Here is a 24,568-nt window from a genome sequence, read left to right on the forward strand (position 1 = left end):
AAGCACTGGGACAAGTCGATATTGCTTAATATCAGATTATATATAATCAACTGTTGTATTTTTTAACTCCTTTAATTGAAATGGCCATGCTTGAACATGATACCATGATGTCCTCAGTTTTATTCACGTCATCATGGTCTCAAGTTCATTTTTTTTGTGCAATTAATATCAGCTAGTAACAGCTATGACCTGTTAAATCAGTGCAAATATTACCTGCAGTTGCTTTAATGACTTAAAACATTCCCCACCCTGGACAATAAAAGAGAGGCGTTTTAACATTAATTTTAATATGTCAACATTTGAAATAAAACGCTGATAATCCTGTGCCCTGATGACTCACCCCAGTGGGTTTTGGCTGCTGCAGGCACACAATAAAGATTACGGTTAAAAAATAAAAATAAAAAACAACAAAAAATAAAAAAACAGCTCAGTTACAGATCTTAGAATGAAAGCAGGTTTTAAAAACACAATTACACAAAGGCCTTTTTGTCTCTGATTTCCCTTTTAAAAAAGAAAAAAAGAAACATGCACTTTGGTTCATTCAACTTCTTTTGAGCAGCATATAAAAATGGACAGAAAGGCCCCACTTCCTTAGATGTTTGTGGAGAGTGACACACAGCAGAAGACATAAATAAAAGGCTGCTCCCAGATCAGTTGACCCCAGATTCTCACAAAGGACATACAGGATTCTGGGTAAAGGTTGAGACTTGAATAACAAGAAAAAAAAGCCTGACCCTTTGGCACAACCATTGGGGCAAAGAGCGCAGCTACCGAAAGGTGGGAAAGTTCTGAATAAGTTCTTCATGTGGCATCGATGAACGGAATACCGATGGTATGGTCTGCGTCTACAGGATTGTCCCTGTCGGGGAAGTGTCGTTCTGTCCTCGTTCTCACGCCATCAGACATCGCTGTTGCTTCTCCAAGCTTAGTCTTTTTTGGAGGATAGTGCATATTGTAGGAGGACACATGTACCTCTGCTCACAGTAGCCAAGAATGACAACGAGGTGAAACAGACTGGTACGATGCTACTTGTTGGGTTTTTCCCCAAAGCTTGGTATTTGTGTGAAAACAACAACTCCAGGATGTATTGCAATATACAGTTTAACAAAAAGAAAGTCTTAAATGAACCACAGGATTTAACTGTGTCTGTGACTTTTGTAGCGCTGACAGAATAAACAAACTGAAACGGATACAGTATTGAAACGTTGTTTTCGCATTAAATAAAAAGCAGATCAAAGTGTGTGTTCAAACGCTTACATGAAGGGACGTGGCACAGGAGAACTTCAACTCAAAAAGAGCAGAGGAACCCTCGGGATAAAGAGAAGGAAAACTAGTTACGAGTCAAACACTGAAAGCGGTTCTTGAAAAACAGGAGCCCGTTTTTCGTGTGTGTGGCGTCAGAGGAAGCCGGCGGGTAACGAAACTTGGCATATGTCTTGTCACTCTCTGATTGGCTGACCCAGGGGAGTCGGATTTTGGTGGCGTGATTGACAATGACATCATCACAAGAGCCCACGTGGAGAGATCCCAATCCATCGATGAAAAACTCTGCAAAACAAATGCAAATTAAATGCAACTCTCAGTGGGCAAGTCAAAAATAGTTTCCTATGGATACAAAGATACCAGATATGTAATTTAAAAAAAGATTAATTGCTAGATCAGGGCCGGGAATGTAAGTTTGCACTTGTTTTGGTGTATTTGCAAATGTTTTATTTTATTTTAATGGGTCATACAATCTCCTTTTTACCATTTAGTTTAATATGTAAAGGCTGCAGACAGGATGTCCATCTTAAAACTGTATATTTGATATGAAAATAACACTTGGACTCACCCAGGTGAGCTACCCTGGCGAGGCGTGGGTCAAAGCCGACCTGCTGGACTTTTTCGGTGCGAGCCAGGAAGAAGTTAATGACCCCATCAGTCACGACACAGTTGGGGAAGCCTTGGATGGCGTGATGAAATCCTCTCCTCATGTGTAAACAGTCACCGTCCTCCTCCCCGGACTCAATGGAGATGGTCTGTCTGTAGGTGGCAGTGTAACCTGTGGCCTCCCGCACTGCACCACCCACCTGGACACACACACACACACACACACACACACTGATGTCACTGACAGCGTAAACACCAGACTGTCATAGTAGTTTAAAAGCAAACAGTTCATGCCGCACCAGATCCAGAGTGGTTCTCTCCAAAACGTCCACCAGTTTCTCCAGCTTGGTGTTGGAAGTGAAGCCGAAGTCATCGTCCACCCACAGCAGGTACTTTGTGGTCACCTGAGAGGCGGCCAGGTTTCGTCCAGCAAACCACCCCTTCGACCCATGAAGCAGAGCTTGAATACCAAAATCATCAACATGCAATCAAAAGTCTTCAGTGTCAGGCACTTCTCCCACCTTTCCAAAAGGCATGATGTAATGTTCGATGTAAGGCCCCGAAATGGTTTGGGGGGTTTCGCTGTCATCAGCTATGACGATGGTGACGGTAGGATAGTATCTTCTTATGCTGTCTATAAGATCTTGAAGCTTATCATATCGCAGGAAAGTCTTGGTAGCTATGGTAACAAGGGCACTGATATTGTACTCTGCTGAGAGGGAAGATCAAACAGCAGAGTAAAATCATTTTATTGTCTTTTTAACAAAGAGAAAAAGAAATATGAGGCTTACAGTACGGTGGTTGAATAATAGCCTGATTAAGGGGGAGGTGTTTTACCTCTTTTGGATCCTGTATTGTACAATTTGGGCGTCACGCTGTGGCGAATCTTGATGCTGAAGCTGGCTTGATGCCCGTCTGTCTCAAACTGCACTAAAAGACACAACATAAGCTACTGTTAGTACATGTGAGTTGGGCAATTTGATCCAAGTGTGGCTGCACAGGTCTTGAGATGCTGTTTGGAGAAAGACATGTACTTTACCTGCTGTACTGCACATCTACTGAATGTCATATTTCTGTACAATCCAGAAATGATTAATGCTGAAGTCAAAAAAAATCTTCCATATGAAAGTAAGAGGTAGAGAGAAAGATGTCAATTTGTTCTGTGTGAATGGTTTGTCATGAGGCTTTGTCCCGACACCATTGTTTACTTTGTATTGAAAGAAAAACACAAAGAAACAGAAACATGGGCCAATATTGACTCTGTTCTGGATGTTCCTTTTTGTGCTGTCTGACAGCAGGTCGGAAAGAGACAGATGAAACCCCACATTATTACACAATAACGATCCATCAAGGCAACAGGGAAAGTGCATCTGTTCATTCATCCATTCACACTCACATCCACACACCTGAGGGCAATTTAGAGTTACCAATCAACCTAATCCCCAGGGGAAGTGGGCCTGTAAATAACTTTTGATCTGGAAAGAGGAAACTTAAAAAATAAACGTAAATGTAAAAGTATTGATTGCTTGGCAGGGGTTAACTTCATGGAATCGCTTCTGGTTGACCCACAAAATACTCATATCTCCCCATAAAGCCACAAACACACACTTTTTATATCTGGTGTTTTTTGTAAAGATCACACAAACAAGACATAATGTTTTCTTTTTTTTCCTTGAGATGTGTTACCTTTGCTCAGAGCCAGCTGCTTCTCTTTATTTATGCCGATCTAAGCTAACCAGCTGCAGCTTTATATTTATTACATAGACATTGAAGGGATGTGACCTTCTCATCTCACCGTCTACCAGAAAGAACATAAATGTTTGTCGCAAAAGGAAACACCGATTAGAGAGCTCAGCGGCACTTGAATCTATACAAAGGAAAAAAAAAACATGAAAATATATTTGATGCCAAATATATTTTTCTCCAGAGCTCGATGCCTTATTAAGAGATGAGAAAATTAAAAAGTCCTGAGAGAAGTCATTTCTAGCTTGAGGCCTCACCTGTGTCCGCCGTGCTGGGGTGGAACAGAGTGTTCGTGTAGGTGACAAACTGCAGCTGTCTGTTCAGGTTCGGCAGCAGGATGCTCGACAGGGTCATGCGCATTTCGCCATCACCTTTGATTTTCACCCCGTCCACCTCTGCCGCCACGTTCAGTGTTCCCAGTGTGGCAGTGATGTTTATCTGCAGCAAAGTGGGTACAAATCTATGTTTTAAAAAAAGGCCCATCAGATATCTTTACAAGTAAAGACAGCCATAGTGAAATACTCACTAAGTAGTGGTCTCTGGGAAGGTCGTATAAGGCCAAGCCTGAAAGCATACGACGACTAAATGAGTCCATCTGGCAATTGAAACAAATTCTGAATCTGCAATTTTTGTATCTTACTCTGGGTGGTGCTTTTGTTTATTTGTGGTCAGTGTTCTGTGATATAACTCTTATTTAAAATGCTTCATGTGTGATGCGGATAAGAGATATCTAGTGTCCTTTTTGTAGATCAGACTGGTACAGAAGAAGTCATAGCCACATCCGGGGTTGGTTCAAGTAGCTTGACAATTTACTAGCTGTATATCTAAATTTAAATTTAACACAGTAACACAAACCAGTTTTAGCTGTAGGTTACAAATATGTTCAACAAGTACGTCTTTGTAGGTGTGTCCCGTTTTATCTGAGGTCTTACCTGGGATGATGATCGTTCTCAGAGGTCGTACCTCCACGCCTTGCGTTGGATACTGTAACGGATTGTTAGCTTCTGCAATGAGGAGAAGATCTGCAGGCGTCTGTGTCCTGAGGTGTTAAACCGCAATAAGGAAGTTGCATACATGCTATGTAATGCAATTTAGTTTTGCTCTTTGAAAACACAAACAGCAGTGATACCATAGCAGCTATTGACATTGCCAATTGGCTATAAGACACTAATAGATTATTTTTGATTACGGCTGAAAAGGTCAATCTTGAACAAAAACCTTGTTGTCAGAGTTTTTCGTTTTGATCTGCTTAACAGTGTATTGTTGTTCTGGATAAATTAAGATAGAGAGCAGCATTCTTTATGAACACACATTAAGAAATGAACTGTGTAGAAAAATCTATAAACAAGAAATATAAATATTCAATTGTAATAACTAACTAAACAATAGTGCAAAGATTTAACCAAACATACAACAGTGTAACGGTGTTAATGTAGTGGGATATAATTGGCAAGAGACAGAATTTAAGATCTAAAGATCATTTTAAGTCAAGTAAAGCTTGTGTGTTAACTGATTGAAAAACTAGAAATACCATCCCTAATCCCAAATCTGAGTGATGAACAATGTCAATGATTATTTATATTTATATTATTACTATTTTAACGTATAGTTGTGCTATCATTGTTTTTCATGATTCTGGGTTCAATGGGATACTTCTTTTGAATAGCAATAAACAGTGAATCTTAATTACTAAGTTGTATTCTACAATTTTGCTCCAAATCGTGTTTTTTTCTTTTTCTTTTCTTCTTCATAAACTGAAATACAGCTCACACTTCTGCTTAAACGTTTCAACACACAGGTGGCATCGCATCAGTATCTCCTCACCTCTCCCGGAAGCTCTTGTACTCTTTAGCGCGTCTCCTCTTCATTTCCTCCAGCTCAGACGCCTCGAAGGCGGTGTGCAGCGGGTGAGCGGACACCCGTGGGAACAGGAGCTGGGCGAAGGGCAGGTTCAACCCCCCGCTCTCCCCCTCGCAGACGCATCCGTTTCGAGCCAACAGGCTGCACGGATCATTGGAGACAAAAAGCGCGTGAGGATATCGGACTTTAGCGACGTGCGCCGATGAACGAAATGAATGACACGTGAGCGTCACCTCGCCACATTGTCCCTGACGTGAAAGGGGATGTTTCCAAAGCGGTGGTCGGGTTCCGGGAGCCTCTCCTCCAGATGCCTCTCTTCGATTGGCCCCGGTCGCTGCCAGATGTCCACGGTGGTGGAGGCCCGAGTGGGCCACGAATGGAGGAGAGCAAGTACCAGAACCACAGAGGCCAGGATGGCGAGCAACACCGTCTTCCTCACGGAGCGCATTGTGAAACCTGACGCAGAGACGTTCAATGACAAAGATGACGGCTCATAGAAACGTGTCCCCAGCGCCTCTACTTAACGTTAGCTTACATCCCCACAAGTAACGTTAGCTCATTAAAGCTAATGTGAAGCTACATACGTCTTAGTTAGCCAAAATGAGAAGATATCTTCCACAGTTATATTCAATCTAGTTTCTGAAGTCTCAAAATACCTCCACTGAAAATGTTATCTGTTATGTCGCTCTTGCTTGATTTTAAAGCTTGTTGTGTTGAATTTACACTTTGATTCAAATGTAACGTTACTATTTTGTGCTTACTGTATAGCTGTAAAAGCATTGCATTGTGGGAGTTATAACGCTTGCTTTCATGATCCTAACGGCCACGTTATTCTTTTTACATTCATTTACTGCGTTCCGCTGAGGACTCACGTTTTTGAGTTCTTCTCAACAACAAGAGCAAAGATTCGTAATTGTCAATTTCGTATATTTTATCATTTTAATTTCCTCTTAATACGTGAATAGCTCACTTTAGTTTTACCATATTAAGACAAAACATTTTAAAAGTGGTGGCTATTCCTCCAGTGGTTCAATCTCCCCAGTCTGTTGTAAATAGACTTAAAAGGAAATAGACAATATTTACAAAATAATTTGTCTACAGATTAATAGCCGATCCGATGCCAAATTCAATTTGTTATCATTATTCATTTATGTATTACTATCACCTCTATGTTAGCCCCAACAATATCTTCATTTGTTTGTTTAGCTGTGACATAAACAGGAAGACAATGTAGAGTCTGAAGAATTCTGCCTCCATTCATGTCCAAACTTCGTGAGTACAAACTATATGCAATTTTTAGTGCAAACACTTAAAATAAGAGGTAATAATATTAACAATAGATTTGCATATTCCTTTACTTCTTTCTATCCAGCCCTGCATGTGTATTTAATAATAAGTTTACTCACTGCCTCTATCCACTCAGTGAAAGGGCTACCTTTGTAGACCCTGGCATTTCCAAACCACGTGGTCCCAGAAATTACTTAACAGCTTTCCCATCTAGAAACAAAAAAAAAATAAGTGCCATGAATTAAAAATGTAGGGTAAAACACCCCCTCGTGTCCAAATGGGGCTTCCCAGGGGTAATCCTGCAGTTCAGGGGGTGACAAATTAGGCTTTATTGTGCAAAGAGAGAAAAAATCCATGTGGCCCTGCGCACTTAAGAATCTCACAGAGATGATTCCTTGTATAGCATGCATTTTAAAAGCTCCTCCAAAATGTGCAGATCTTGAAACTCTTTTTTTTAGAAACGATTTAATAACATATTTTTGGAAAACAATGGCACAATTTGTTCATATCTCCAGGATTACACGATAATGTTACTACTCAGTTAAAGCTATCACCTTAATGTAATACAACACCAAGAATACAAGTAGCAGGAATCACACGAAGGAGCTCTAAAAAGGAGTGTCATCACCAATCTGTATTTTTAATTTACTTTGTATTAATTTGATTATCAAGTGCCATAGTTGTGATGGAGAAGCCATCCTTCATCAAACAGTAACCATGTCGTTTAAGAAAGAGATGATTTCAAGTCGTGTGGAAATATCTAGGGGCCAATCAGTGAACCTGTATGAGTGATGCTTCTATTTCTGGCCTATTAAATTAGCCTATGAGAAGGTAAGGAGAGCCGGACATGGTGCAGAGACAGAGCTTTATGTAGATTCTGAATATTAAATCACAGGAATTGAATTTAGCATCACCAACAACTCCGTGCTGCCTGGATCCTCACGATACATGTCATCATAAAGAAATCACCCGACCAGCAAGCATAACCCCCTGCAGATAAAATAGTCTGCGATATTTCCGAAAGGCCTTTATTAGCCTACATTGTTGCGAGTAAGAAAACACATGCACTCAGCGCTTGACTCGATTAGGCCTGCATGCCTTACACGCTGACTCACATCTCCATAACAAGGTTATGCGTGCCTCTGAAATGGGTCTTTTCTTCGCATGTTTTGCCTGGTCACCGTCATATGCTCCCCCACCGTCCGAAATGTCGTGCAGGAAACAGTTTCACAGGCCTATTCATTTTCCGGACAGATCAAATGAAACTCACCTCAGTTGAAAGACGGACTGTGTAAGCAGTGTCGCATCTCGCCGGGTGATCGCGCCTCTTCACAACAAATGCGTCCCCCCCGTGGTCTTGTAATTGGGATTAGATGCGGAGAAATGTAGCGGTAAAGGATACAAACAGGACGCGATCGCACATAACGGTACTGCAGGCTCTGTACGGACGGACGCGCCCCTTACAGCAGCAGCAGCAGCACAGCTGAGAAGACAAACGCACCCCCAACCGACACAAAATGAAATGCGCCTCTATTTAAGGCGTTAGGGTAAATGGGCTTGTGAGCCCAAAAGGTCGTCTTTGAACTGCAATTTCTCTGTCATCAAGCCAGTAACACAGAGATACCACTCACATCAGGTTGACCTTTTCTATGTCCCTTTATTTTCATTAAATACAAATGAGAAAATTAAGGACAAAGTCAGTATACGTGATATTCGTCATGTTTGAAGTCAAGTCTACCTTTCCAACTTACTTATTCAATTTATCCTTTTACAGATTCAGTGCGACAGTTGGAGCAGGTGGTTCCATGCAGACTGCCTGCAGATCCAAAAAGCACAGCTGACACAAATTAAGAACAATGAATAGATATGCACTCTGTGCAGTAATAAAATGCACATTCAGTGTTTATGTGCTTGGTTCTTGGTTATAGGCCTACGTGCCGTATCTGTGTGTGAACAGAATATTCTATAAATGTAATTTCTACTAACTTTGCCTTTTACTTTTCTCAAAAAGTGTACAGTAAAATATCATGAGAGTAAACATTGAAATAGAGGAGGTCTTCTAGAACTAGAAAGAATGAAAGTAGTGTTACTTTTTTGGACCTGGTGTAAAGTTCAAAGATATGGAAATAACTCTTCAAAGAAAGGAATAGGCGATTAGTGACTTTTGGACCGTAATCCCTTCTACCGTAACGCCCCCAATGGAGGTGCATTAAAAAATACGGTCCACATAATCGCGCAACTGCAACATATATATACCAATACGAGCGCTGTAGGAAAATGCATGCATGCATGCAATCTTGTAAATATGTTCCAATAACTAGACCTGCTCATATATTTTACTCACTTCACGTGAGTGTGTGTATAATGTGTGTTTATGGGCGTTTTTTCTGTCTGGTTATCTTACAAATTCAGTAATCAAGTTTGGCACGGGGTGTGTTCAAGTGTCAGGGTACAAATGTGTGATGAAAACCAGTCAAATCGAGGAAATATCCCCCATGATTGTAATTTAGACAACTTACAATCTGATCACTTAAACCGTTGGATATAAGCAACATTATCTTAAACCCAAATGGTGTCCATGCTCCTATTAATCTGAATTCATCATATGGAAGGACAAAACTAGACTATTTACATGTGCTTTGCTCATGTTTTCTTTGTAATGCCACAAAGCCGTAGACGCCGCCCATTCACGTTGTGCCGGTGCTGTAATCTAGCTCACCCCACAATTGAGAGGCACATAAACGATCCAATGACAGAGCAGTGTTCTCAGATTGACCAATCCGCAGCCACCATGTCAAGCATTCTGTGTTTTGTTTCTGTCACGAAGAGAGAGTCAGTCATGGCTGCTTCCGTGGTTCGGTGGCTAAAACGATTGTACGTTTTCGTGTTGACATGTCCCCTCTGTGTCGCTGGCTTCTTAAATCTGGAAGAGCTGAATGAAATGAAATATGGCATTAAAATTCTTCCCGACCCCGTCATGTTGGGCCAGGTGAGTGAGGGTGGTTGGGGGACTAACAATTAGCTTGCTAGCTAGAAAGTAACCGTAGGCTATTGCTGCCGTTAGCTAGCATGCCATCTGCCTTAATTAATGTTACCCACGCGAGGAACGAATAACCTCTTTGTTATCTAGTTGATAATCCTAATTTAAAACTATCTTGCGAGTTAGACGAAGAACTTAAGTTATTTACATGTGTGCTACGCCTCAATCATCGTTGACAGCTGTCACAACACAATCAGATACTCCACTTACACTTATTTACCCAAGTTAACTTTACGTTAGTTGCCACTTTATTAGATTGTAACGGACGGAAACGGTATGTAATTATTAGTCCAGGTAACGTTATGCCAATATGGTGTACTACAATATACTGCAGCTGATATGTGTTTCCTTTTCAGACCAAGACAGAGGAGGTGATGATCGTGTCCAGCAAGTACAAGCAGATGTATGAGTGTCGACTTCCAGCCCAGGCCGTCCGCTTCCATCAGGACGCTGCGTCTGAGCCGGACTCACGAGGGTACTCTGGGCCAGACATTCCTGACCTACTCAGTCCAATGCAAAGTGCTGAGTGTCTAGTGAAGGTTAGTTATCAACTGTTTCTATGGGTTGCGAAGAGTTAAATGCGTGTGCTGTTTAGTAACTAATTTGACTTAAAGCAAATAGCTTCAATGCATTTTTGACTACACAGAGGGAGTTATCAGATTACTTGAGCCATATTTGAGGATGTGTATTGTAACTGTATTAGCTAACTTTGCAACCTAACAAATGTGGATACTGAGTATGTTAATCCCCTACAGGTGACAGGTGCAGGAAAAAATAATATGAATAAAAGAGTGCTTTCTTTTAATTTGCATCAATACACAGGAAATTGTCCCACAATATGGGGCAATATTGTAAACACCAAAACAGGCTATATCAATTGATCAATTAAGCAAGCAAGCAATCAAATCAATCCGTTGCCAAGGTCGGTGGAATTTGATATTGGTTCAACTAGATGGATATGTCTATTAAAGCAGTGTCGGAACATTTGAACACAAATTGTGTCATCTGACTTGACACATGACACACAACATATAAATCATATATTAAAAAAAATATATATTGATATAACAATCAAAGTACAAAAAGCCCAAAGTCATGAAGCACATTTGTTAGGATTAGTTAGAAGTGTTAACCGTGGCCAATGGTATGCGACTGTGATTTAGTGGTATACCGTTCCTGTTCTAGCGGCATGTATTGTTTTCTAAAGTCAATCCACTGTCGGTAGACATACCAGTATCGCTTCCTGATTTCGATCATGGCGTCCCCGAATCATTTGGCAGACAGGGACCTTTTGAGTAGACGTCAAAACCACTCTTGTGAACTCAACCAGTTCTGCAAAAAAGCTATTGGTGCCACTGTGAAATTGTTGCGGTTTAAACATGGTCAACTCTACTGTCATGGCAACAACTTTGTTCTTTTAACAACTACATCTGTGATGTTCATAACAAACCAAACCGTTTAAAAATTGGTTGAAATTTAAGTTATTGTTATAAAAAGTACATGTATCCCTACCAACACAATGTTATGAGTGAACGAGCTCCCCCTACCAAGATGGAAGATCTTTATTTTTATTTATATATCATAAATAAAAGCTTATATATATATATATAGTTGCTTTATCATGAATAAAAGCTTTGCCTAAGGGGTTTCATTATCTGTAGTGTGTGTGTGTGTGTGTGTGTGTTCTAATTGTGTTCTAATGGGATGATCAATGATATTTAAGAGCAGGAAGCCTAGATGAATGGAAAATTTGTCTGTCAAATGATTTCTATTAAAATGTTACAATCTGTTTCCGGCAGACGAAGGACTGGTGGACATACGAGTTCTGCCATGGTCAGCATATCCGACAGTACCACCTGGAAGGTAAGGGCTCAGCGTGTTGGGAATCTGTCTTTTTCATGACAATCGCTTGATTACATATGTTGTTCTTCCCTCTTCAGACACAGAAATCAAAGGGGACATTCTCTTCCTAGGTCATTATGAATCTGAATTTGATTGGAGCAATGAAACAGCAAAGGTAAAGTTACCTCCGCTAGGTGGTTGCAGTTGTCTTTTCTTGATGGTCTTTGATTACTAGTAGACACAAAGAAGGACAAAATGGCATATACATGATTGAATGAAGTAGTCTGAACCCTTTTTTCACAATTTTACAGTCCGATGCCTTGGGTGTTTATTTTACATTTTCACATTATTATATGAGATAAGATAACTCCTTGTTTGTTCTGCAGTGGTAAATAATAAAGTCCAAATTAGAGACATACTGACATGTTTTGTATTTTATGACAACAGTACATGTAAATAGCAGTAGTAAAGAAGATACAATAATATCTCCCTTACTGGTTTTGGCCGTAGAGCAGAAATTATGCAAATGTTTGCACATGGAATACATTGTTATTATCAAAAGCAGGCATACATTGCTGAGTAATGATTAATTCATCTAAGCAAACGTGGATCAACTTTCTTTTAATCTGCAGCTAAAAAAGATGATCATTACACTATTGGCATTTTCTTTGCTCATTATACCTTGGAATGTATCTGCGTTACTCTAACACACAGGCTGATTGTATTATCATAGTGTGATTTTACTAGTAAGGGCAGTGGTTCTCAAACGAGGGTAGCGGCCTCATCACTAACCCTATCCCACAGCCACAGTACACAAAAATAAATAACGAAACTGACATGGGGACTTGACATGCGTTGTGTTTTAGCACTGAAATGTTAATGTATTTAAGTAAATCTTATTAAAGATATTTACAAAATGTAATATCACTTTACTTTTCCATGTAACAGTTTTATAATTAAACACTTTTTTATAAAAATAACGCAATTAATTAAAAAGACGGAAAGAACAATCATATATTTTTTATTTGTTTGGGTGGATGGTGTGGTTCGGGGGGTCTTACAATGTCCCTGTATCCTCACATGGGCCCTGAGAAAAAGTTTGGGACCCACTGAGTTAGGTGTATATTTCTCACTCATAGTTGACTGTTGATATTATTAATTGAAACATCAAGACTGCTTCATTTAACTGAAAGGCAACAAAGGCATTTTCATTTCAAGTATTAGCCGGTAAATAAGGCTTCAAACCGTTATCTTCGGAGGTGATGTGACTGCTTGTGATGCAGCAGTTTACATCTTTGATTTATTTGAACTTGGATTTAGTTTCACATTTGTTTCATGTCCTGAGTGTCCAAGAACAGTTTCAAATCCCTCTGGTATGAAATTATTTTTCTTTCTTCTTTTCAGGCCTCAAAACAGCACCGGCTGAAACGCTACCACAGTCAGACCTACGTAAATGGCTCAAAGTGTGACCTAAATGGAACTCCCAGAGAGACTGAAGTCCGGGTGAGAGATTCAATTACATTATCTACAAGTTTGAAAATGCATCGTCAGAGGGGAGGGGGGTAGATTGCCATGACTTGGTCAGTTGAAAAGTATCTAGTGAGCCTAAAGTGTGGCACCCCTGATATAGATAGATTCCTGCCTCTTCACCTTCTTCTGATACATTTAGCCACCAATAGAGCGTAAATTCATCTTTTCAGTATCCAGCATTCACACTGCAATTTTTTAGTAAAGTATTGATTTGAATCCTATTGTTTCCAGTTTGTGTGCGAAGAAAGCTCAGCGGACTACATTGCCCGGGTGGACGAGCCTCAGTCGTGCCGCTACGTGCTGACCGTTCACACCAGTCGTACTTGCCAGCATCCGTCCCTGCGGCCGCCGTCCAGTGCCAAACCGCAGAGTATCGTGTGCCAGCCAGCACTAAGTGCCCAACAGTACATGGATTACGTCAAGGCTCAAGTCTGTAAGTAAGATGGATGAAGGTCGTCAGAAGACAGTGCTCTTTCACATTGTTGTGTGCTGTAGAAGCCGGGGACAGGAGGACACGTAAAGTGGGAACTAAGTATTTAAAAAATGTGTGATGGTGATTTTAGTTTGGAAGATTAAGCTGTAAAATGTACAACTTGTTTGTTGTTGAATAGGTCTTTGATTTAATGAAATATCAGTATGAATTGAAGCAATAAGAATTGTGCCATTTGATGGTCATTTATTCTGGGTCTGTATCCTTAAGGTTGAAATGCACTTTGGATAAAAGCATCAGCTAAATGACATGTAATGTAATATTTATTTTCCTCCCACATCCTTCGTACTGTTTCCAGCGGACACAAAGCGTAAAGTAGAGCAGATCTCCGAGGAGCTGAGGAGTCTTGATGAGATGTTGGCTGGTAAAAAAGGGTCGGATGGTGCAGTGGAAGTGACTGCAGAAGAGACATCGTCTGCACCCGGTGATGACCTGAACCACTCGGATGCTGAAGGTGCATTGTGTTACACTGCAAATGATCAAAATATCGTGGAAATGTGTCAGTCCACTGAATATAAATATGTACTTGTTTTTCATGGCCATCCCACTAGATGTAAACTTGTGTTTGTATTACTTTTGAAGCAGATAATAATGGTTTGTCTGAAGACGTGGGGTCAGAGGAGGCAGAAGATACTGACTTCTGGGAAGGAGTCACAAAGCCCAGGGGTTCAAAAACAACTGATTCTCCGCAGGATAACCGGGTACAGAGATTTTTTTTTTTATCCCTTTCAATAAATAATAGTTTAAATGAAAGATTGTGCACAGAAAACAAAGCACTGCTTGGTTGTCGTGTTACAACCGGACAAAATTCACAGATCTTTGTGTATATTCACAAAACAAATGGTGAACTGGTGTGTTTTATATGTGGAGCTGGTTCTTTTCCAGCTCTTGCTAGAGGATGTTGGATGATTCCTATACAACTTCACAACTAACGGGATTTTGTTTTCTGTGCACAGGGCGAAGACGATGGCTATAACTCACATCCAGACAATGAAGTCTTTGACGATGGGGATGAAGGTATCCTAATTTGTTGTGTCTTATTTATTTGTATACAGTTGAGTTCTCGGTTTTCCAAATGCAGTACTTTAAGATCTTTTCTCTCTTCACATGAATGTCTTCCAGTGGAAAAATTTAACTTTAAAATCATCACTGACCCAGCAGACCTGATGAAATTTGTCCAACATCTCAAAGAGAGTAACCGGAAGGTTAGTATTTGCCAGGATTACATGCAACTATTTGAATATATCACAATTTTTTGGCAGTGTATGTATATTCCATCTCATTGCATCTCTTCAATTTTGTCTTCTTAGAAAGCACAAAACCAGGGCAAAAGTCGAGGAGACAAACCGATAAGCGGCAGTGTAACAGAGAAGCTTGACGAGGAAGAGAAAGATGAAGATGAAGAGCTACTGCAAGAGTTTGAGGATGAGATGGCAGACCTCTCTGTGACTTCTGATAAGATTGAAGAGATCAAGGAAGAAATGCAGAAGGAGTTTGACAACATCATAAATGAGGTTTCAGACAAGCCTGTGTAATTCCAACACAATGTATTCAAATGTTATTACACCCATTGGAATAATCAATGGCTGTTTTGATGTGATGGTCTTGTGTTTTAGGCTCAGCAGGAATTGGAGACAGAAGGGCTGAAAGGGGAGTTTGATCGCACACAAGCAACACAGACACTGGAGACCACGCTGGACAAGCTACTCGATCATTTGGAGGAGAAAGACGTCCAGGACCCAGAGCAACAAACGGCGGGCGTTCAAAGAGCCAGTGACCCCACCAGGGGCAGCCCCAGCCTGGCTCCAAAGCAACCAGGTAACCGGGCCCCCTCCCCTACTGTGGTCATGTTTATATCTGGTAACTCTGTGTCCATCTTAATCACCGTCATTCATACGTGGAGTGAATCTTTGTTGTGACGTTTTTCATCCCAGAATAGACACGCACACATGGAGTCATCCGTAGAGGAATTTATGTTTTCAGATTGATATTTTGAAATTCAATTGGTTAGTTGCCGTCTTTCTTTTGTTGCCATTTATGTATCTGTGGGTGATTTTTCGTAATTAAATGAACTGAAATGTTATTCTTATAAGACAGTGTTTCGGCAAGCACAATCTTGGTTGTGACCTCCTCCGTCCTGTGGCCCCGCTGATAGGTTTTTGAGGTGAACTGTGTTGTTTGTCCCTCTTTTGTCTCGTCACCCCAGACCAAGCAGCTGACGACCATGTTAAGATCAAAATTACTAAGTATAAGACGGGCAGCAGCCCTGATGGGGAGGTCAAAGTTCAGGAGATGGGCGAAGGAGACCCCCAGTGGCAGCACATAAAGGACGTGGTTAAAGAACAGCTAGAGAGAGCAGGACTGAAGGCAGAAGGTATGATGGGAAACACTCAAGGCCTTTCCTCTCTTCTATCTGTTATCTTGACCATATAGAAGTTCTGTACTTCTCCTTTCATCTTTCAAAAGCATAATACTGTTTTAAATGACACTTCATGTGCCAACAGTATGGAGGGCGTCCTTCATTTTTTTATGCTGCTGGAAAACACAAATACTCTAACCTAAGATGAACTCTTTAGACGTTCAATCAAACATTAACTTTAAAACTTGAGTGCCTTGAAAAATATATCTCTGACGGCAGCTAGATGAAGCTTATGTCAAAGACAAAGGGAAATGAAAGGTGTGTGTCCATGTGCGTCATTTCTTTTTCACTCAGTTTTGTCTGTCATGCTTCATTATATTTGATTGTTCGACAATGTTTGACAATATTAAAATACATGTGTTTAATCAGAAAACATACTTTTTCCTCGTTTGTCTTTGTAGGTAAAATTGAGGTCAAGATCTTAACACGAAAAAATGCAGAGGAGGCAGGTGATCAGTGGTTGACTGAAGAAGATACAAAGTCCTTCAGGGAGCTCCTCATAAATCTCTTGGTAATTGAATGTAACTTGATTTGTTATTAATCTGGGTGCTCACAATGCGGTTCAGCAGCGCGTGCTGTACAGCTAGCTTTGTAATAACACCTTATCTACTTCATTGAGCAAACAGAATCCTTGTTAAGTATTCCTGTACAGGTTATTCACCTGGGCCACATAAAAGACCACATTACACAGTATCAAGAGTATGCAATCTGAATAGGAGAATAAGATTGATCCCACACATTCGTAATTTCACCTCACACATTACACAATTTCAAATAATTAAATAAAATATATAGTTGAATAGGTATGAAACAGTATTTCTAACTGCACAATGCTCGTGGTGTACAGTGAAGCTTTTTAGCATCACACATATAATCAACCTCCACATAGGGCGTATCATATTTAGGCTTTTTTTCCCGACTGATTCTACTGTTAATCTGAGTTAAATGTAATATATTAGTTTTGCTTTAAAGCATTCGTTTTTTGTAAAGGTCAAAGTGTCCCATTGAGGTTTGTTTGGTGGTACAACAATGTCTGTCATCTATTGTTTTCAACTAGACTCTCTTCACCCTCAATGACAGAGATAAAATGTGAACCAGTGAGGAAAGGAGCTAAGGGTGAAGTCTGTTTACTGTGATTATTTAGTGGTTCCCTCCTCACTGAAACCCACTTGCCACCCACAAGTACACTTCTCTTGTCGCACTGTTGTCTATTTCATCACTGATATTCAGCATATCAGAATAAGGACTTTGACTTGTATAATACACTTTTTTTGGGAGGTGGGTAACATATTTTCCAGAAGGTATATTCACATGCAATCAAAAAGGTGAACACATTTTCTCTTCTCCACCAAACAGACTGGCGGCACAGAAGAGGTTTACAAAGAGCAAAAGAGGCAGCAGGAGTTGGAGAACAACTATAGGTTTGTTTGGGCAGAGTCCCAGGAGGAGTCCCAGTCATCCAGCACCTCTGACTCAGAAGATGTGGACATGTGAGCTTATTCAGGGCCCTGTTGTCGCGGTGAACTCCTGTGGAGGGAGCCCCAATCAATAAATTACTTCAATTAAACCTGGTAGAGGATATCTACTCTCGTGTTTGCACATTAAGAAAATGTGTCTGTCTTGAATAGGCAATGTGTGTCTGCACCGTTTAGATGCTCCACTATGACGCAGCAACATCTCATCCGCACTGTGCAGTTGAATAAAGTTATGCATTTTCCCCCTTTTTGATGGGATTCAGTTTTGAAAGACGGTACTTCCTTGTGTGCGACATCAACTGAATATAATATCTAGTTCTGACGTTATCAGCGGCACACGGTGTCCCTAGTTAAATTATAATTTGCATTTGTGTTATATGTATATGACAAAGAAGTCCTTAAATGTAAAAGTAAGCAGAGGGGGATTGTGCATGCATCAAAAAACGGAAATACTGTTTGCACAGGTTGTTCAAAATAATGATTGTATCTGGATATGAAAGACCAAGGACAAATACTTTTTCAAGGTCCCATTTTAGTTCCCAGTTTCCTATGAAACTGTATTTGCTGCATTCGGTGATTAGATTATTTTCACATACAAAAAATGGTCAAAGTAGTTTAGAAATATACATTTTAAGTTCATGTTTAATTTACCCTTAATGTAGCAAAGGAAAAGAAAAGCTGTTATGTCATCTAAATGATGAATCCACTCAACTTTTTTAAGGATTCTTAAGAGTGCTGGCTTTGTATTATTTGTGAATAATTGTGACTACTTTGAACTCAACTTGTACATACTTCTTGGGTAAATGTGTTTTTTCAAATGATTTGATGTATATTAACACAAAGTTAGACTTGAGACCCGAATAAATGCAATCGCTTTTGGTTATAAGCTTGTAACCAGTGGCTGGAGATCAGATTTTATATATTGGCCTACTGGATTTGACTTCTCAAAGATTGCTCCTTGTACCTTTTAAAGGGTCTTATCTGATCTTGGACCTGTATCATAATGCGATGGAAAACCAAAAGTTAACAAGGCCAGTTTATAACCAGACACCTTTTATCTAGAATAAAATACAAAATAATGTATGTGGAAAAATAAAAAACGCTTGTTACGTAATTGCACCTGTAAATATTTTTTTCAGTAAGCGCTTTTCTTTTGAAATAACCTGATTTGACCGGAAGACACTTTCTTCTAGACGGAGAACGGCTTCCTAATAAGTTGGAAGAAACGTTAATTTAAGCAATATTTTTAAACATGTCTTTATAGGTGCTTTTGACTAATGTTGTTTTCACTATCGCGTAGAGCAACAAGCCGTGAATTCCTCCGACTCGCATCGGTCGGCTGAATAACGTTTCCGTTAGTTTAACGTTATGTTGACGCTAACTTAGCAGCGAAGTTAACGTTAGCGTTCGATCAACCCAACGGGCCGACCGCTTGCTAACGTTTACCACCCCGCTAAGCCTTCAGAACTTCAGCAGAACATGATAACTGCTGACTATAACGCGTTTTTCTATGTCGGATATGATTTAATCGGGCGTGTGGAGTTGACGTTAGCTCGCCTGTAGTCTCTACACCAAAACCGTTAGCGACGTCTCGGTGTTGCTAACTGGGCTATTGCCGTTCCGGGAGGGGGGGGGGACAAAACAGGCTCAGCCTTCACTTCGACGAAGTTGGAGGGTGCGGTTATCATGAAGTAACGAGCCGGGGAGGTTACCGGGGACCGAGGAGTGCTACGGTGGTGTTTCCCTCTCAGCGTCTCGTCGAGGCTCCGACGCGTTGAAAAGGTTGACAGCGAGACACCGGGGTTTAGAATGACGGCCCTCAGATCCAAAGCCTCCTTTTGTGCGGGTTTTGTGGTGGGCACCTTCACGCTGTACGTGGTTCTGCGCCAGGTGTACTTCGAGAAGACTTTGTCGCCACAGAAGCCCGGCAGTTTCGATCCACTTCACGGCCACCAGCCGCCCGAGGAAGAGGAGAACACATGGAAGAAGGAGAGGTCGGCTCTTTTCAACCTGAAGCACCCTCATCATATAGGTACTGCAAGTGGAACGGTTTTATTTTGTGTGTATATAGAATAGATGCGGATAACCCCACCTCTTAAGAACACACATGACTTCAATTCTTTCAAAACCCCGCTGAGGTCTGAGCTAGTTCTAGATTTTTAATTTACATGTCATAAATTCCACCTTTTTAGAGGTACTTGTATATGACATGATATCCAAGTTCTCATGTTTTTGTAATCGATATTTGGCCTATGTTTTTTACACACCTATAATGTGGAATTTTGCTTGCTTTTACGATTTGCTTCACCTGCCACTGGTAGCTGCCAATCCTGTAACTAAGTAAACAGGTTTTTAGTGCTGCCAGATTCGTTGAAACTATTTCCTCCATTCTTCGTCTTTTTATCAACACTCACCATCACACTAAAAGACTGGTTAAACGGGTTAGGATTTTTCTCTCCCATTTCACAATCTACATTCAACGAAGACTGATTTGACCTTCCATACTAAAACAAACATACATAAAAAGATATGTACATTTTCTTAAATTCTCCTCTAAATTCGTAGTTTGAACTTTTTGTTAATTTTCTGAAACATTAGTTCCTCCTTGCCCCCCATTTTATGACTGGCTTTTCATTTTCAACCATCCAGGGTCATTTTCAATGCTGGACCCTACACTCAATGTATCTGTCATTTGAATTTGGTCATTTGCAGTGTATTATACTATGCATGGGATATTGTCACATTGTGTTATGGAGAGTATACCTATGTAAAATATTTGAAATGTTATTTACATATTTGTCTCCTCACCAGGCGAGGATAGCGGCATGGCAGATGAACTCTTCAAAAAGGTGCGTATTCTTTGCTGGGTGATGACTGGACCCAAAAACCTGGAGACGAAGGCCAGGCATGTGAAGTCCACTTGGAGTCGCCACTGCAATGTCATTGTCTTCATGAGCTCTGTCGAGGACCCCGACTTCCCCACGGTGGGCTTAGGAACAAAGGAGGGCCGGGACCAGCTGTATTGGAAAACAATCCGGGCCTTCCATTACGCCTACGAGCATCACAGCAACGACGCAGATTGGTTCCTCAAGGCAGACGATGACACCTACGTGATCGTAGACAACCTGCGTTGGGTCCTTTCAAACCACACGCCGGACGAGCCAATTTACTTTGGCCGAAGATTCAAGCCCTACACCAAGCAGGGCTACATGAGCGGCGGCGCAGGCTACGTGTTGAGCAGAGAGGCTGTGCGGCGATTTGTGGAGGGATTTAAAAGCAAGGTTTGCACTCACACAACTTCTGTGGAGGACCTGGCCATGGGGCAGTGCATGGAGAAGGTTGGAGTGCTGGCAGGGGACACCAGGGACACTTTGCACAGGGAGACATTTCACCCATTCATCCCCGAGCAGCACCTCACTGCCAAGTTTCCAAAGAGCTTCTGGTATTGGAGCTACTGTTACTACCCAATCTCAGAGGCAAGTGCAGAGATCATTCTGGATTTCTTTATTGTTGATGTGGTATTACACTGGTATGATGCACCTTCAGCACTGTTAATGTCCTCTTGGTGACAAGCATCCTCCATATGGAACTAGAACCGAGCCAGAACCAAACTATTGTGTACTCGTCAAAAACAAATCTATCAACGCTTCACCTCATTCCAAACGCACTAATCTTTTAAAATACTCCAAGCACAACTTTATCAAGTATTTCAAGTTATATCTATCCTATGCAAATGAGTCCAGAAATTGTGCTCTCTGCGGTGCAGAAGTTGAGCGATACATTGAAGATAAATGCTATCACGGAAAACCACACGGCAAATAGCTAGGCAACATTTTCTTCTGTATGAAACAATTGTGATATAATAATATTGCTATATATCTTCACCAGTAACATATCCACTGATTTTTAAACATGACTTCACGGGCGTTCAGTATCCCGACAGAAAAAAAAAATTGTCCAAATAGACAAAAGGAGTTTCCGAGTTGTTACAAGCTAGTCAATTAAAGGCAACGTGTCGTAGAGTTTGACAACAAACTAAACTTGGGGAAGACACTACTGCTGGTCATCAAACTGGAAAATGCACAGTAAAAGCCTTTTGTTTCTGTGTTCTAACCACATATTTTCTTTATTTTCAGGGATCAAACTGCTGTTCGGACGTTTCCGTGTCGTTCCACTATGTAGATGCTTTAAACATGTATTTAATGGAGTACTACACGTATCACTTACGTGCCTTTGGCTACAGATACCGGTACCAGCCACCCGCCCCGAAGGGCTACAATGTTGCGCAGTCAAGTTCCTGGCATGCGATGGAAGAAAAAGAAGTGCAGACATCCCAGGGGAAAGCGCAAGAAGGGGGGGGGAAGGTCCATTAAGGACTGACAAGAGACATGATATAGATCCCCCCCCTCCTCCTGCTGTTGCTGGGAAGGAACCTGCTGTTCCAGTGGACAGGTAAAACGTGGGTGTGGAAACTAAAGGAAACTCCTTTTTCATTTTGAATCTTGGCTCAGATCTTTACAAAACTAAAAAATAGCTACACTTTCATTTGGAATGTTCCCACACAAAAGTGGGTTTCTGATGGCCTGCTGCTACTGAGAATTGCGATTACAATACTGGCCTTAAGGCTAAGAAGTGATTAATGACTTATCGTCTTTCTATTTTTGCTGGTTCTACAAATGAACATTTTCTTTAAAAGTTCGGAATAGCTTTCTCTGACCTCCTCTCACTTGTTAAGTAATTAAAGCACCTCTTTAATCCATATGAACCTATTATGTTTAAGAGCGAGTTGCATTTTTTTTGTTGCTAATCCAACAAAACAACTTTAACTTGAACTATCTACAGCGATGTAGCCTTTGTTCTGGAGTTGTTTGGCTTCACTTTGTACAAAATGTCTTCACACCTTGGAAGCCAATAGTCAAGAGCTGATTAGACAAAGCGGCTGTCTGCTAAACGTTTTTATTTTTAATTCAATTGAAAGTGCCTCACCTTGAAAGCAAATCAAACTTACTGTGTTTACTGTATTTATAACACATGTCACATCTTTTTGCATCCAAATTAGACAGGCTGACCTACTGTACTGTACTAGACTAAGGTTGTCACAATATAGGCAGAAGTCACGTTTTTTTCCCGGAGTGGGGAAATGAATCCTTGTATCTGAATGTATGCTGCGGTAAAAAAAGTATTTATTTACATTTGTATTAACTAGTTTTTTATTACTAGTTATATTTACAGGACCAGGGCTGCAGTCACGGCTATTGGGATCATTACTGTTTTAGCTTTTATTCATCTTCGATTCATTGTTTGACCCTGAAAAACACAAATATGATGAATTTATTACTTACAGCAAGAACAATTTTAAACAATATTTTGGTATTTCTAAATAGTTATTTTTCGGTCGAGCAAATGATTAACCAACTGATTTAAGCTACCTAACAGTTACTGTGAAAGTGAAGGTGATATTTAAACCCCCCCAGAAAATACAGATATGAAGTTAATTTCGGCAGGGAACCATTGCTCAGAGGGATTAGTATCTCTATTGCTAATACAAAATCAATGAGGTGAGAAGGATGCCTTTAAATCAAAGTCCAAATCATTAGATGTATACAGTCCAGCCAAAGAATTCCATGAGGGATGATAAGACACACTAGTCATTATTTTGAACCTGGTGCGTTTTATTTGTTGTAATCTGTGTATGTTCAGTGAACTGTGTACTTTCAGGATGTTTTCTTTCCGCCTGTGAGTTAATTTACTTTGCCATGCAAATATCAAACACACCTTCCGAGGAACCAGTAAGTTGTTGGTCGAGTATAATTCTTTGAGATAAACCTTGTGTGCTTCCTTGAACGGCACTTGGCACTTCACATTTTCACTCATCTGGTTTGTGCCTTGTCAAATTAAGATTGTTTTATTCATCAGCTGCACACAAGACTTGCACTGTGACATAGCCATGAGAGTGACGTTTTCAGATACTCTATTTATTGAATGCTTCCAATGGAATGAGTATATCCTTTCATTAAGCCTGTGGGTGACTTATGCGTTCAGCGTTCATTCAAAGACCTAGAACAGGTTTATCCTCGTTTTTTGTCCTACAATGTTTTGTGAGTCTTTCAAACGTGGGTGTGTGTTTTGTGGTTAGTGCACGGTACCGTGCAGTGGTTGTGTCTATTTGCTTAATTACTTTGTACCTAATGGAAGGGCTGGGTGCAGCAGTGATTACCTAATACATACAGGTATACAATAATTATTTCTGAGACAGTTTTTTGTTAGTGAGAACTGATTGCACTTTTGAGGGATTATAATTGCTGTTTTTCTCTTTAACCACTTAAACCTCTTATTTTCGTTCAAGGTTATAAATGTATGATGTATTTTGTACGTGTTTACACTCAGCCTCCATCTGCACATCCTCTCAGAGCATGTTTTAGTTTTTATTAAAATCAAAAATCCAGTTTAAACCAAATCAGAATATTTTACATAACTGCGTCAGTTGAAATTACACCTGTCCAGTATTTCCGTAGCTTAGGACTTGGGGGCAGATTCATCTGGCAGCAGTTCGGCGGGCTCAACACATCTGATTTGTAATGGCAGTATACTGTACATCCAGTCCTCGACAATCAGCTCCAACATTAGAACTCTAAGGGAAAAACGTGTACAGTGCTGTATTTATATTTGAAGTGTTAATATGGTGGTATTGATGTCTTTATTGAGTCAATACAGTTAATTGTGTAAATGAGTTTGGAGAGACCACAAGTGATCAGTGTGCAGGGTTGTTTTCGTACTTTAATCACTATAAATAAATGCATATTTTACTGTACATTTGTTTGTTTTTCACATCTGCTTACATGAGTCAGAACAATTTCCATTGACAGTAGAAATGCTTTCATGCGTGGTTAAAGAGATTTTTTCCCCTTCCTGTGGTTAGTCCTCCGTTACAATAGCTCTGAGGATTTAGCAGCGCTGTGCGGGACTCCAGGTTTTACGGCCTGTGTTGAGGACGAGGCGCATCCCGCCATGGG

The 24,568-nt window shown here is 40.5% G+C and overlaps 3 protein-coding genes across 6 annotated transcripts; 2 read left to right on the plus strand and 1 right to left on the minus strand.

The window, feature by feature from the left end:
- Window positions 1-267: 267 nt before the first annotated feature.
- On the minus strand, window positions 268-8,262 carry b4galnt1b (beta-1,4-N-acetyl-galactosaminyl transferase 1b). Of its 2 annotated transcripts, none has more exons than XM_037490644.2 (12): window positions 8,030-8,262; window positions 6,879-6,969; window positions 5,706-5,928; window positions 5,437-5,613; window positions 4,545-4,651; window positions 4,139-4,176; window positions 3,870-4,050; window positions 2,707-2,799; window positions 2,391-2,578; window positions 2,169-2,309; window positions 1,832-2,069; window positions 268-1,548 (listed from the first exon to the last, which is right to left on the minus strand). In XM_037490644.2, exons 3-12 carry the CDS (start codon window positions 5,918-5,920, stop codon window positions 1,331-1,333), a joined length of 1,596 nt encoding a protein of 531 aa, XP_037346541.2. In that variant the 5' UTR covers window positions 5,921-5,928; window positions 6,879-6,969; window positions 8,030-8,262; the 3' UTR covers window positions 268-1,330. The 2 variants fall into 2 exon arrangements, with proteins under 2 accessions (XP_037346541.2, XP_037346540.2); XM_037490643.2 differs by having other exon boundaries at window positions 2,391-2,581.
- Window positions 8,263-9,551: 1,289 nt separating this feature from the next.
- os9 (OS9 endoplasmic reticulum lectin) lies at window positions 9,552-18,669 on the plus strand. 3 transcript variants are annotated; one of them, XM_037489999.2, is made up of 15 exons: window positions 9,553-9,748; window positions 10,156-10,338; window positions 11,599-11,662; window positions 11,740-11,816; window positions 13,046-13,144; window positions 13,403-13,604; window positions 13,960-14,115; window positions 14,244-14,362; window positions 14,618-14,678; window positions 14,784-14,866; window positions 14,972-15,175; window positions 15,278-15,479; window positions 15,868-16,035; window positions 16,482-16,591; window positions 17,437-18,669. In XM_037489999.2, the coding sequence occupies exons 1-15, from the start codon at window positions 9,599-9,601 to the stop codon at window positions 17,572-17,574; spliced, it is 2,016 nt and encodes a 671-aa protein (XP_037345896.2). In that variant the 5' UTR covers window positions 9,553-9,598; the 3' UTR covers window positions 17,575-18,669. The 3 variants fall into 3 exon arrangements, with proteins under 3 accessions (XP_037345898.2, XP_037345896.2, XP_037345897.2); XM_037490000.2 differs by having other exon boundaries at window positions 14,247-14,362; XM_037490001.2 differs by lacking the exon at window positions 15,868-16,035 and having other exon boundaries at window positions 9,552-9,748.
- Window positions 18,670-18,713: 44 nt separating this feature from the next.
- Window positions 18,714-24,366, plus strand: c1galt1lb (core 1 synthase, glycoprotein-N-acetylgalactosamine 3-beta-galactosyltransferase 1, like b). Its single transcript, XM_037490002.2, has 3 exons — window positions 18,714-19,587; window positions 20,367-21,031; window positions 21,692-24,366. Exons 1-3 carry the CDS (start codon window positions 19,365-19,367, stop codon window positions 21,926-21,928), a joined length of 1,125 nt encoding a protein of 374 aa, XP_037345899.2. The 5' UTR covers window positions 18,714-19,364; the 3' UTR covers window positions 21,929-24,366.
- Window positions 24,367-24,568: the final 202 nt, after the last annotated feature.

Source organism: Pungitius pungitius, chromosome 8 (genome assembly GCF_949316345.1).
Source record: "Pungitius pungitius chromosome 8, fPunPun2.1, whole genome shotgun sequence".
NCBI classification, from domain to species: domain Eukaryota; kingdom Metazoa; phylum Chordata; class Actinopteri; order Perciformes; family Gasterosteidae; genus Pungitius; species Pungitius pungitius.